At 37.1% G+C, this 14,210-nt stretch overlaps 2 protein-coding genes across 2 annotated transcripts; one reads left to right on the top strand and one right to left on the bottom strand.

Annotated features, from left to right (window-relative positions):
* Positions 1-407: 407 nt before the first annotated feature.
* On the top strand, positions 408-11,143 carry LOC106133043 (facilitated trehalose transporter Tret1). Its single transcript, XM_013332636.2, has 7 exons — positions 408-930; positions 5,238-5,393; positions 6,458-6,660; positions 7,807-7,993; positions 9,847-10,238; positions 10,509-10,620; positions 10,794-11,143. Exons 1-7 carry the CDS (start codon positions 876-878, stop codon positions 11,060-11,062), a joined length of 1,374 nt encoding a protein of 457 aa, XP_013188090.2. The 5' UTR covers positions 408-875; the 3' UTR covers positions 11,063-11,143.
* A 177-nt stretch (positions 11,144-11,320) lies between these two features.
* LOC106133019 (facilitated trehalose transporter Tret1) lies at positions 11,321-13,705 on the bottom strand. The gene is made up of 6 exons (XM_060950885.1): positions 13,678-13,705; positions 13,188-13,387; positions 12,681-12,867; positions 12,047-12,423; positions 11,780-11,891; positions 11,321-11,397 (listed from the first exon to the last, which is right to left on the bottom strand). The coding sequence occupies exons 1-6, from the start codon at positions 13,703-13,705 to the stop codon at positions 11,321-11,323; spliced, it is 981 nt and encodes a 326-aa protein (XP_060806868.1).
* Positions 13,706-14,210: the final 505 nt, after the last annotated feature.

The raw sequence follows: 14,210 nt of genomic DNA, 5'->3' as shown, positions 1-14,210 counted from the left end.
TAGCCTACTGTCATGGGTATACGATCAACCGTATATCAAGTTATCCTACATGAAACTCTATGACGCGGTAATAGAGAATAATTTGCAGATTTTGCAGTAAATTTGGATAATTTGATATGCTGTTGACTGTATTATGTATGTACTTATTATATTGTTGCAGTCTCCGAACCTTAGAGGCTGTGGTGGGGAAAAGGTCAATCTTAATCTTAACACGTATATTTTTTTACACCAGTGATTCATTGATTCTTTACTACACCAATAGTTATTACCGCGCTACAGACAGCCAGTAATGTATGCGATTAATAGCTATCTTATCAGAAATGAATATCATTTAGCTGTAACTCGGTATCGCACTTGGTTACCAAACGTGACTTGGTTTGGTTTTGCAACCTGTAGTTTGCTGTGTTCGGATGAATGAGACATTCAGTATTATATGTACAAGTGTTGAGATTGCTTCGGTCGAGAGATTATCCTACATAATGTAGTTCTACCGAATTTTGCAACATTGATTCATACAAAATCATTAGTGCCATAGCCTTACGTAAAATTAAAAAAAGATGCTGTTATTGTTTGTGTAATTATTGGCGGGAATAAAAAGTTCCAATGAATGAAAAGTGAATTCAAAAAGTGTTGTGTAGGTAGGAAGTTAAAAATCTTAAAAAAAAAGGTACTTACATACCTAATTAAGTAAATACAATCTGTGATCGATAAGGCGATCGATTATCCTACGTGAAGCCTACGGAGATCCGACCTTATTTTGAATTTCGTGGTGAAGCCAGTAAGACGAGAAAAAGATTAAAAAACAAAACCTGAAACCAGGCGGTGGTCCATCTTTAAAAAGTGTTTAAAAAAAAAGAAATAATTTGTTTTTAAAAATGATTAAAATTTTAGGAAGTCCTCTTTTGCGGCAGTATGCAGTTGTAATCATAGGTATGTCAAGTACTTACTTAATAAGTTTTTAATTTACAATTATACTTTATTTTTTTTCCGTTTATTTTTACTCTTAATTATTTTTACTATAACTCTAACCAGTATCCTTAGTTGGAATTTTTGGCGGGAATCCAAACATGATCATGTTTATACTGTATAATTTTTCCCAAAATGTGTTTGATAGACTATTTATGATCAATAAGTGGATGATTGATTATTAAGTCTTCGTGGACAAGTTTGAGTGTTGGAGACTGTTACAATATCTGGTTTAATGACTTGAAGTTGTCCCAAAAAGTAAAGTAGCTAGTATTCGGCGAATACAAAGTAGGTATATCTAATTCCATATAGGACTAGACTACTAGGACTAGAATTTTCTTAGCTCGGTACTAATAAAAAAAACTCACGAAGAGGTTTCGTTAAAACTAAGAAAAGCAAAAAAATTCTTAACCCAAGTTTTACTTTTCAAACAGTTCTAAAACTTTAACCGAATCGGACATTTCAATATTCTCAAATTTCCCGCCATCTCTTACTATAAGGAAGACATAGCTTACCTTCTAATTCCTGGGTTCCCGGGTGAGAAAATATTCGTACCTAATACTTTCTCCATTTTTGGCGGCGTGTCAAGGTGTTTATTGCTTTTGGTTTGTGCTCTTTATATCCCAAATTATGCTTTCAGGGCTTAGGGTATCCCATAGATGTTTTTAGACGAAAATTACGCTGATTTCACTAGCCCATAATTTTTTCCGTCTCAACGCACAGCCCATATAACTAGGTATAGGTAGTACCTACTACGAAAACTGGTAACTGGCTAGATTTTAAATTTAGCATGTGGGTGGGTTCCTGATGTCTTAGCTTAGTCTGTCTGTACTTAGAGAGGTTTTTTTTTTCATAATTTTCGTTGAAAAAGAAATTTGAGGGGATAAAACGAAAATCAAAACGTTTGTTTTTCTTCATACCCTGATTGGAAACTACTCAGCCGATTCTGATTACATAGCTCGTCTTTTTACGGGGCAGACACATCCAAATAATCTCGAAATAGTCCAGAATTGCAGTTTTGTCCAAGATAAGAGATCTTAACACACTAGTGCATCAGGTGTATGCAACAAGTGTAATTTATATAATTGATAGGAGTCAAGTACCAGCAATCTAATCATTTTTAAGAGGCTTGTGGCGCCAAACACTAGATAGCATTATTCTCTTCTGTGTCCCTTCACCGGCACCAATAGAAAAAAGAATAGGACTACTCCATCTCTTTCCTATGGATGTCGTAAAAGCCCACTAAGGGCTTGGATTATAAACTTGAGATTCTTCTTTTAGGCGATGGGCTAGTAAACTGTCACTATTTGAATCTCAATTCTATCATAAAGCCAAACAGCTGAACGTGGCCTTTTAGTCTTTTCAAGACTGTCGGCTCTGTCTGCCCCGTAAGGCGTGAAGATATGTTTCTATGTATGGATGTGCCACTTCATATTCGTGTATGCAACTTTATCTGTTTAAGTCTTCCTTTTTCATCCTCTTAGATTATGTCATGGTTACATCCTCATGTCCCTAGAAACCAGGTGTGTCTTTGACCATGATTATAAATTGGGTAAGTGAGGGTTTTACACGAAGCGACTACCATCTAACTTTCACAACCAGGGGAACCTCACCCATATTGGTAAAACTGCACCAGATGAATGTCCTAGTATAAGTCGCCTATTATGACATTCATGGGATATAGATATTTAGGTACTTAGTGGGTGGTACTATTCTAAAATGACGGGAACCACACGGCACTGTGCTTCATGCTCCATTCACTTAAATCTAAATCCATAGATCTATACTTCCTACTACTATTATAAAGGCGAAAGTTTGTATGGATGTATGGATGTTTGTTACTCTTTCACGCAAAAACTACTGAACCGATTACCATGAAATTTGGTATGTAGGTAGCTGAAGACCCAGAATAACACATAGGCTACTTTTTATCCCAGAGTTCCCGCGGGATTGATAGGGTTTCCATGCGGACGAAGTCGCGGGCGGCCTCTAGTATATTATGAAGCTGAAGAGTTTGTTTGTTTGAACGCGCTAATCTCAAGAACTACTGGTTCGAATTGAAAAATTATTTTGCGTTGAATAGACCATTTATCTAGGAAGGCTGAAGTCTGGGGAAACGTGTCTCCGACGATGTGGAGTCGAAGGTTGTTTTTAGTTTCCAATCCGTGAAATCTTTGACATCACGATTTAGACTCTTCGCTGCTATTGGCTGAACACGTCACATTCTTAACCGTGATTGGTTGATGTCGTGTGACGTTGAAGATGTCGCGACAGGGCAATAAAAGTGTTCAGCGTTTATGTATTGAGATTGTCAGTATACTTTTCACGAACAAAGTCGCTGGCAACAGCTAGTACCTATATAAAAGAGGACTGACCATAGAAACTGACTTATTGACTGTCACATCAACGCACGATCACCGGAACTAACAAGATTTTTTTTTAAAGATAAGTAATACGTGTAAGATATTAAATGATGATACCTGAATGAACGGACTCATGACTGGTTTTTTTAATCTAAACATTTGATAGGAATCTTCTCATTTCATATATCATACATCTAATCATTTTAAGTGGCTTTTCAATCCAGATTTCAGTATTGGATTGCACAAAAATTACACTTTTTATGTAATTTTGAACATCTTATTTTTAATCTCCTTTTAGATAGCATAGGAATCTAGTGTAGTGGCGCAAATTTAATATCATTAATGAGTGATTGGTTTGTATAATCTGTAATTAGTATACATATTTTTTTAATTTTTATAATAAATTTAATCATAAACTTTTATATTGTGATTTTTTATATAGGCACGGGACGGGACAAATTAATGAATTAACACAGATTGTGTTAGCCTCGAAGAAAGTTCGTTCGATATTTAATAATAAAGTGGCTTCTGCCCGCGGCTCCGCCCGTGCAAATTTAGCGCCACCTGCAAATAGGCGAGCCCGCGCAAAAGCGCCACCTTCAAATTAATATAAGGTTTTCGCAAATTCCACGGTGTTAACCTAGATTAAAGGTATCCTAATTATGTATACCTACGCGAAATTTCAAAAAGATTGGTACAGAAGATAACGCGTGAAAAGGTTACATACTTACAAACAAATAAACTAACTTCCGCGTTAATAAATATTAGTTAAACGTCCATGGCTCAGCCCAATAACAAAAGGTTTGTTTCTTATTACGCCTTTGCTGAGATTCGAACCCACGAGCGCTACGCCACAGAGGCTTCTTATCAAAAAATCCAGAAGTGTCATTGATTCATGACTGTGGATGAAACAATAGAAATAAAAAACATAGTCACGTCTCTATCCACCTTGTGAGGTAGAGAGAGTCAGCTGTCTCTGCTTACCTAACTCCCGAAAAGAGTCGTTATGTGAATATGTATTTTCTAGATTCCGCATTCAATGGCATGTCTGCAATGAAGCCAAGGTCTATTGATAAATTAAATACACATTGACAATAAATAAACAAGCATTTGTGACGTCATAATCTCGGTTAAATTAACAATATTATCTTATTTGAACGGATTAAGTGCAATTAATCGTTTATTGTTAAGTTGGAAGATTGAACATGAAACGTAGGTACTTAAGTAGGTACTTATATAGACATGCATAACAGTTATAAAGTCACTTGTGTCAATATTGTTTGAGTTCATTTCAGTTTGCAATCTAAGTAGTTTTTGCTCCAGAGCCTTGGATTCACCAAACCTATAGGAAATTAGGCCAAGGGAGTAAATCCTCATCAGAGAGAAATGAGAGAAATCATATTCCTCTTGACAAGTGTCCCAATTCCATCATCACCTCTCCTAGGTGCGGCTTTTACCATGCGACTCCAATCTGTCTTTCGCAATCTTTGAAGGAGAACCTACCTCATACTGGACTATGGTTGACACGTCCAGTTGCCTGAATGTGTTCCTCACGACGTTTCCCCTCATATATGACAAATAAATAGTAAAAAGATATAAATATATCTGTGGTCATACCCTAAACGCCTGACTGATGTGATAAGTAGACAAAATTCAAAAAATTCAAAAATTTTATTCATTATATTGGGACACTTCACATTACTTAATAATTGTCATATCTTTTGGTTTCACAACATTGGTTGACGTCAAATACTCTAACGAACGGTTCTGAAACTTAACTTCGACAAAAACTCTAAAGTATAGTGTCTTAACACCATTAATTTGTTTCAGCTGTGTTTAATAATATCTTTATTGATCAAAAAGTATGTGAATGGATTTGGACATGACAATTTGTATTTCTTTTCACAGCCAACCTGAGCGCACTATGCACTGGATTTGGTCTCGGCTGGTCATCCCCAGTTCTCGTGAAGTTGACCAACGGGACAGACACCGTTCTCCAGGGACCCATCACAGTGGACCAAGGGTCTTGGCTGGTATCCGTATCTTTTCTATCTGGAATACCAGGTAAGAAAACACACATAAGGTTCATAATAATTTGCACATCAAACACATATATATGTATATTTACCGTCTCCGTCTCCGTTCCAACAGGTCATTCTATCATTAAGCCTAACAGGCTTAATGATAGAATTGAGATTCAATTATGTAGTCCGTGGTTGTCATCTGACGTCGGGAATCAGCATCGAGGCGGGCGCCTCCTGGCTGAAGTATCAGGCGGGCATTGGGACGTATACTTACACAAAAGATGCGGATGGTTTGTTTTCGTGTCGCGAGTCGACTCAGCTTTAGGGCTAGGGCTTAAGGGCCGGGGAGCGTTCTCAGCGATGTATAGAAAACAAACCTAGTTATCGGGAGTTGTAAAGCTACATGCCTTTCGCTCTCTCCTCATACAAGCTCGTCGGTTTAAACCTCTTGACCTGACTTTTCGCTACAACACAGCATTTTTGGTAGGACCAACTTTCCAAGCTCATCTGTTCTTAATACTCTCGACCTGACCTTTTGCCAAAGACTTTTTGGTAAGACAAGCTTTAGTGTTCTCTTTTACTTCTCATGAAGTTGAACAGCGGGACAGACGTTTCTCTCGGGACCTATGACAGCGGAACAAGGGTCTTGGCTCGTAGGTATCCGTTACTTTTCTTTCTGGAAACATGTTAGGCTTTCTGATTAAGAGAAATATCCGACCGGCACAAATGCTATGTGTAGGGTTGGCAAGTCGCCAAACGTAATGGCCGGATAGAAAATTTGGGTAAGAAAATCGCTCGCCCATTGTTGAGTATTTCTGTTCCCCCAAATGTTGGCATTAATATACCTACAGGTATTTCATGACTTGCTTGAGGTTATGCTTCTTTTTATGGTCGTCGATATTCGATCATCATGAATCACCTCATCATATTCTTGAACATGAAATTCCTGTTTCTTAATTCGCAATATAAAAAGCCTAACAAAATCCAGACATGCCGGATGCCATTTTGACCGGACAGTTAACCTAATTGTATCCAATTGTAGACGAACGCCCGGCAACTCTTACCTCGAGAATGACAACGATTTTAATCCTGATTTCTTTCCAGGAATTTTCCTGACTGGGTACCTCCTAGATGCGGTTGGTAGAAAGTACTGCTTGATCTTGTCATGTGTCCCGCGAATACCCATGGCCCTCATGTACCTGCTCGCCAGGACCTACTGGGTGATCCTCGCCGGCAGGATCCTCTCTGGAGTCCTGGACGCCCTCGCTTACACTACGGTCGCCACTTACGCGTCGGAGATGGCTAGTGTAAGTCTATTTTAATCTTTAATGAAAGAAGTCACAATCACAATTTATTTACTAATTTATGTAGACAGAAAACATCGAGACTGATAAACACAAGAAACAAAATTACAAAGGTTCTGCTTATTTCAAAAGAAATCTCTTCCAGCAGACCCGAGATAAGTATATATGACCCGAATAGGACAATTCTCATTTTCTATACGAGAAAGTTTATTCTATTTAACGAGTTACAAGGAGAACTACAAAATTAAATATAATCACGACTATATACCTTTCGGGGTACGCAGACCCGACAGTTTTGAAAACCGAAAGGCCACGTTCAGCTGTGTGGCCCAATGATGGAATTTGATGAACAGTGACGTCAACAACGTAATCCCTTGATTGACTCTTACAGTCTGCAAAGGACGAGAAGCAGCTAGCATACACTATGTTTTTTATTCGCTACCAAGCCAGCGTGGAAGTTTTTCTTTGGTCTAAGCGATAGATATTTTATTTATATTTTTACTTATAGTAATTACTTTTTACTTACACCAAAAAACAGAGTAGATAAAGCTACAAATCACACAGATAAATTAGTTCATATCTAAGTCTAACGACGTAACATTTAAATGACTTCATCACAACTATACCTCACTTAATTTAATACTTATGAAAAACGCAAGTGTAGAACAGAACATACCATCACGCTTTTGTCCCATTGGTACCAAAAAGAATAGGATTACTCCATCTCTTTCCTATGATGTCGTAAAAGGTGACTAAGGGATAGGCTTACAAACTTGGGATTCTTTTTTTAGGCGATGGGCTAGCATTGCTAGCAACCCGTCACTATTTGACTCTCAATTCTATCATTGAGCCAAATAGCTGAGCATGGCTCTGTCTACCCCACAAGGGATATAGACGTGACCATATGTATGTATGTTTTTTTGGGGTAGGCAGAGACTAGACCTCTCCTGCTTCCTCCGCACTCATTACTCTTTTCATGCATATTCGACGATTACTCGACGGGTACTCCTAACATCTACCTTTTTCAAGATATTCGAAATTGGAGAAGTAGAGTAGAAAAAGCAGCGGAACAAGTCAATAATCTTCTATTTAATTTAAATTAAAAAAAAATATAAGAAAAAAAAAACTAAATGTTATCTCTTATTGCAGAAAGAAGTCCGTGGCTCCCTCGGGGCCTTACTCCAAATTAATTCTTCAATCGGCGTACTTATTGCCCTCGGTGTGGGTCCATTTGTATCTTACTGGACCTTGAACCTCATCTTGCTATGTGTGGTGACCGGTAGCAGCATACCTATACTGTTTCTACCTGACAGTCCCTACTTTCTATTTTCTAAAGGTAAGTCAAGAATTTAATGAAATTTAATGTCGATAACCTTCGTGCGTCTATGTATTCGCTTGGTCAACCTACCTTCATTCATCCTCTCCACATGACCAAACCATTTTAGCATACCCTTTTCTATTCCTGTTAATTTATCTTCTTTCACATCAGAACATTCCCTTATCACGATGATTTAATGAACACAAAATATATTCAAATCAATACATACATAACATACCTTCCCTTATCTTTTCCCTTACGGGATAGACAGAGTCGACAGTTTGGAAAAGACTGTGAAAGGCCAAGTTTAGCTGTGATCGATATAATCATACTTTAATTTTGCCTTTAAAAACTATTGGTATCATGATGGATAGATGGATGTCGTAGAAGGCGACAAAAGGGTATGCTTATAAACTTGAGATTCTTCTGGTAGGCGATAGGCTAGCAATCTGTCACTATTTGAATCTCAGTTCTATCATTAAGCCGAACAGTTGAACGTGGCTTATCAGTCTTTTCAAGACTGTTGGCTCTGTCTACCCCGCAAGGAATATAGACGCGATTATATGTATGTATGGTATCATGAAATATTGACCTGGAGACATTAAAATCTATGTTATTTAATTCATTAATCGACTAGGTATGACTTTGATCTGTGCTTTTACACAATATTTAGTAGTACCGGCTTGAATCTTCCTTTGTATAATAATTTATAGTCTCGACCGGTGGTCATATCAGATTTGAGTTATTGACTGTCCAAATCAGATTATGACATATTTACTATCATACGTACTTACATCATAATAACCCTTATCTTTGACATTGTCATGATATGACGGCGGCTATTACTACCGAGGAATTTGGAGATTGTTTGCAATCATACATAAATTTGTTTGTCCCGTATATATTTATTAGCTGTGCCCGCGATTTCGTCCACGTGGAATAGTTATTTTGGGCTTCATTCCCTCAACGATGAATCATTTTCCCCGTTTTTTTCACATATCCATTATTTCTTTGCTCCTTATAGTTGCAGCATAATGTTATATAGCCTGAAGCCTTCCTCGATAAATGGTCTATGCGACGCAAAAAGAATTTTTCAATTTGAACCAGTAGTTCTTGAGATTAGAGCGTTTAAACAAACAAACAAACTCTTCAGCTTTATAATATTAGTATAGATTTATTATCCCGTATATAGATACATATGTATAATTTATATCCCGATTGGGTGCGCAGAGACTACATCTTTCCACTTCCCACGATTTCTACATACTTTTTTCGTTTTATCCACATTATAACGCTCTTAAATGCAAGCTTCGGTTTCGGGTACTCTTGACCTGACCTTTTGCCAGGAGGTCCTTAATTTGAGCAAGTCACATTCGTCCAGGCCTTCCCACTTCTACCTTTCTATTCACACTCTCTTTGTATCCTTGGTCAACCTGCTTTCATTCGTCTGCTTCACATGACGAAACCATCTTAGCATACCCTTTTCCATTCTTGTCGCTATGTCTTCCTTCGCATCAGAACATACCCTCATAACGCTGTTTTCAATAAATCCATAAAAAAAATTCAAGTACATTACTAAAAGAAATACCCCAAATGTACTGCCCTGTCCCTTGATTGACTTTAACAATCTAGGGGAAGAGAAGCAGAATGGCAAAATACCACAATTTCTCTTCGCTACCAGCCAGCATGGAAGTTTGTATTAGATGATTGTTCGCTTATTCTAAAGTTTTTTATAATAGATTTGAGTACGCTTGACCTCAATCTGCCTGGCCGTAAGCAAGATGACCCCTTACGTGATGAACGCAAACTCAAATGAAGTGTCGGAAATCACATGACACGGCACTATTCAGTTAATTTATGAAATTTTACAGGAAAAACTGAGGATGCTCGAAAAATACTTCTAAAACTACGAGGATCAGATATACTAGCACACGAAGAAATAAAGGAATACCAAGCTGTCTCTCAAGACGAAGGGAAAGAACTCGTTGCTACAACGGAGCTATTAAAAAACAAAGTATTCCTTAAAGGAGCTTTGATCGCTGTTGTCGTTGGATTTTGCTCGCAAGCAAATGGCTATCCAGCTGTGGCTTATTATCTTCAAACTGTTCTGGAAGCAACCAATACTAGTCTGAGGCCAGAGATATCTTCATTAATTGTGGGTAGTATTCAACTGATGGCCAGTTTTTGCACAACTTTCGTCACTGACAGATTTGGAAGGAAGGCTATTTTGATCGGCACCACTTCTGGGGTCACTCTGGGTTTGGTAAGTTGAAAGTGAACCCCGTTTTACCTTTTTAAGGGCATATATATTAGAATTATTCTTTATGGTCCTCTATTTTCTCTTTATAAGTCCCATTTTCATTACTTCTCTTTGATAAATTTCAAGGTTCTGGTTGTAACGTAACATACATGAAATCACTCACCTCTTTCCCGGAGTGGTTGCAGAGTCTACATCTCTCCACTTGCCATGATCTCTGCATACTTCTTTTTCTTCGTTTGGTTGTTATTCTTTAAAATTTTGTGTGCTTTCCAGGTTGGCTTGGGGACATTCTTCGAAGTGACGGAGCATCACGATGAAGTTACCGGTTTCATGAACTATCTCCCTCTTGTGTCGATTATATTAATTGTGTTCTGCTATAGTTCTGGTGAGTTTGCTTGACTGTAGAGATTAGATCATTTTCTCTTTTTCTTATTTTTCATTAAATTATTTTTCAACACATAAGTAATAGCAGTATGATAAAGTCGAGAATAAGATATAGAATTAGTGCTGTGCTCTCAATTAATTTTGTGTTGGTTTCATTTTTAATTTTATTTCCAGGTATAGCATCAATACTCTGGGTGTTAGTATCAGAAGTATTTGAAGGAAGAACCCGAGCAACGGGCACGTCTTTCGCGATTCTGGTAGCAACTTCTGCCGGCTTCTTAATTACCAAATCCACGCCCTTCTTAACAGGCAGCATTGGATACGCAATGACTTATTGGGGATTTGGCGTCATCTGCATTTTGTTCTGCCTGTTTACTGCCTTTGTCATTCCCGAGACCAAAGGCAGGTCCTTCGCAGAAATCCAAGAAATATTGGGAAAGTGATGTTGGGAAAAGGAACAATTTATAGTGAAATAAAAATAGTGATTAGTTATAATGATAGATATTCGTTTATTTATAAGAAAACAGTTGTAATATTTTCATAATTATACTAATTTACAAAATAAAGAGGTGTTAGATATGTTTTCGAAATACCTATAACCTAATTAAACTTAAAAATTGCAAATAACATTGAAGCAAGGCTCCGTTTTTGCACTTATATATTAAAGAATCCTCCAAACTTTTTATAAATATTCTCAACGCCTAAATTTTTGTTTCAAATTTATTTCTTTTAGCACCTAAGGCTTCTTGTATCTCAAAAATGGTTTTACCCTTCGTTTCTGGCAAAAAGAATGCAACGAACAAACATTTAACTATACACATTCCCGCAAAACCGTAAAATGTTGTAGCTGGTCCTAAATTTTGTAATATTAGAGGGAAAATTTTGAGAGTGCCAAAAGTGAGAGCTGTTATGCTAAAGTTTGCAACAGCGGTACCTATTGCTCGTCCTGGACCATCAAATAACTCTGGCACCAGTGGGAAGAAGAGTGAGGCGAATCCTGAAAGTCAGAACAAATAATATTTTCATACACATAATAATAATAATAAGTTTTGGGATTTGCGGAAACACAAAATATACACACCCAATACAGGTGCCTTCAAAATATTTTTTGTAGTCATAGAGTAGAAGAGATATCTAGCTATAAAAAAAAAATTTTTTACCTGCGCCGTAAAATATGACTACCAAGATCATGGATACAAGAGGCACAAAATTGATTAATCCTGTGATTTCATAGTCGCTGTCTTTTAGGTAAAAAAATGTGCCTAAACCAATCTGTAAGTTAAGAATAATCATCTTTTAAAAACCATGCATGGCATGGTTCAAGACTTCAAATCTAACACTCCTAATTTGATGAAAGCAGCAATGTTGAGGTAATGTACAAAAAGCCTAAATACTTAGTACCTACTTTGATAAAAAGAACTACTCACCATGCCAAAAGACATCCCTAAAGCAGTCCAACACAAAATTGGCTTCCTTCCACATCTATCCGTCGTAAAAGATGACGAACAACTAGCTAAGAAAGACAGAAATGCAACAACAGCAGTTGCTAATTCAGGACTTAAAGAACTGTTTGTTGATATACATATAGTCTGAAGGTAAAATGCTACGCAATTGTGCCCAGATATCATACCTAAAAGTGACAAAATAATCAATATCATCATAGCCTTTATAAAAGTCTTGCTAATGATCTTTGATTTTATAATCGTTTCGTCAGTGGTTGATGTATAGGCAGATATTTCTTCATCTGCTAATGATTTAGAACCCCTAAGAGAAGATAAAAGTTTTGTTGATTCTTCTGTTTTACCTGGAAATAAAAAGGACAAAAATGTTAGTAATCTATGTTTATTTATTGAAATAAGTAGTACTTGGTACATGTCATTACCAGTAAGTTACAAATATCGTATTATTACGGAGCAGGTAAGTACTGAAAACATTTAAGTTAAATGTTGGGCTTTAGCATGGTAATCCAAACCGGGTCTGTTTCACCGGTATTTTCCCCTGAAAACATAAAAATCGTAGAAAGTCTTACGAGATCTTTCACTCAAAGTTATAATATCTTACCTTTAATAAATAGGCAATAAGGAGTCTCAGGCACAAATAAGCTTGGGATGAATGTGACGACCACAAATATAGTAAACATAATATTGCACGATAAATAAGACAAATGTGGGCCGATAGACACCATAATCAAGAAGCCGAGACTGCACGATACTTGTAGTATCGTTCCTAAACTCCCTCGGATCTCTTTCTGAAATTTAAAATGTGATGGATTAAATATAAACATGATAAGGACAGACAACGATATTCTCTCATCATAGCCCTAATTATCAAACTAATGCTCTTACAATGGAAAATAGTAACACATTTTAAGCAACTGGGTTTGATCAAATACGTGTTGGATTTATATTAAATTTTTTAATTCGCATAATATGAGTACAATCGTTCCCCTCAAAAACTTTCTCACGTAATCCTATCACCATGGTTGCGTTTCTAATGCTAATTCATAGTTAATAACAATTAAGACTTACAAAAAGTAAGCAGAAAAAACAAAAAAAGATGGTCACTCACACTAGCAATCTCGGAGGAATAAATAGGCACAGCGTAGAACAGAACAGCGTTACCGAGCCCACAGAGAAGTCTACCAGCTAAAACCATCCAGAATCTTCTGCCGAATATAAAGAGGAGACCCGCTGTGAAATGTGGTAGAAAACTGAATGGAATAGTGTATTTTCTCCCCAAGAAATTGACCATGGTGGGCGTGATGAACACTGGAAAAATCAACATCAAATTGATATACTTACTTATTCGCTTTCCTTCTGAATAGGGATGTTAATCATTTAAAAAAGATCTAAAGTACCGTAGCTTCTTAATCCTTACGGATGTAATCTTTTTTGGTCCAGATCTGGCTGAGGTAGTTACGTTGGAGAGCAGTAGAGACATAGTAGAAGTTTCCAATCAATTAAGTAAGGAAATCCATATCCACTACTAATTCCACATACCTGCTACAATAAAAATGGAACTTATGCTCTTATCGGTGAGGTAGGTGGAGACTACAGACCTGACCTAGGGTCCGCTTTCCCTATCATCACCCTGGCTTTCCTAACAACTGCCTGGTCTACAAAAAAAATGGTAATACTTACAAAGAATACCACCAATAAAAGTCACTGACACCACCCATGACCCTTCATCCTGTGTCAGGGGTCGTGGAAGAGGAGTAGTTTCCTTATCTGATAGCTTCACTAGCATCGGAGAAGCCCATCCCAAGGTCATGCCTGAACTGATCAAGTTCAAATTTACTGAAATAATAAAAAAAAACTAAGCAATTTCAGAAAAACTTAGGAAGGAAAACTTCCTAAGGAACCTGTATTTCTGATTCTATACACATATACTAATCACGTCTATAGCCCTAAGTAGCCTATAGTCAAAAGGGTTAAATGCCAAGTTAATTAATGGAATCAGTAATAGTGACAGGTTGCTAGCCCATCGTCTGAAAGAAAAATCATAAATTAATAAAACCAACGAAATAGAAGTCTCTGGCAAGGGGTAGTTATATATTAAGGACTATATACATTACGATACCATGACGATGTC

Source organism: Amyelois transitella, chromosome 23 (assembly GCF_032362555.1).
Source record: "Amyelois transitella isolate CPQ chromosome 23, ilAmyTran1.1, whole genome shotgun sequence".
Classification (NCBI taxonomy): Eukaryota; Metazoa; Arthropoda; class Insecta; order Lepidoptera; family Pyralidae; genus Amyelois; species Amyelois transitella.
This window is presented reverse-complemented; position numbering and strand designations above follow the sequence as displayed.

Coding starts and splice junctions, on each gene's coding strand:
- LOC106133019 (XM_060950885.1), bottom strand. CDS start 13,705: ATGATAGGGAAAGCGGACCCTAGGTCAG. Junction 13,388..13,677: donor GAAAGCGGACCCTAGGTCAG/GTCTGTAGTCTC, acceptor TGATTTTTCCAG/TGTTCATCACGCCCACCATG. Junction 11,398..11,779: donor AGTCATATTTTACGGCGCAG/GTAAAAAATTTT, acceptor TCTTTTTGCCAG/AAACGAAGGGTAAAACCATT.
- LOC106133043 (XM_013332636.2), top strand. CDS start 876: ATGATTAAAATTTTAGGAAGTCCTCTTTTGCGGCAGTATGCAGTTGTA. Junction 931..5,237: donor GTATGCAGTTGTAATCATAG/GTATGTCAAGTA, acceptor TTCTTTTCACAG/CCAACCTGAGCGCACTATGC. Junction 7,994..9,846: donor CTACTTTCTATTTTCTAAAG/GTAAGTCAAGAA, acceptor GAAATTTTACAG/GAAAAACTGAGGATGCTCGA.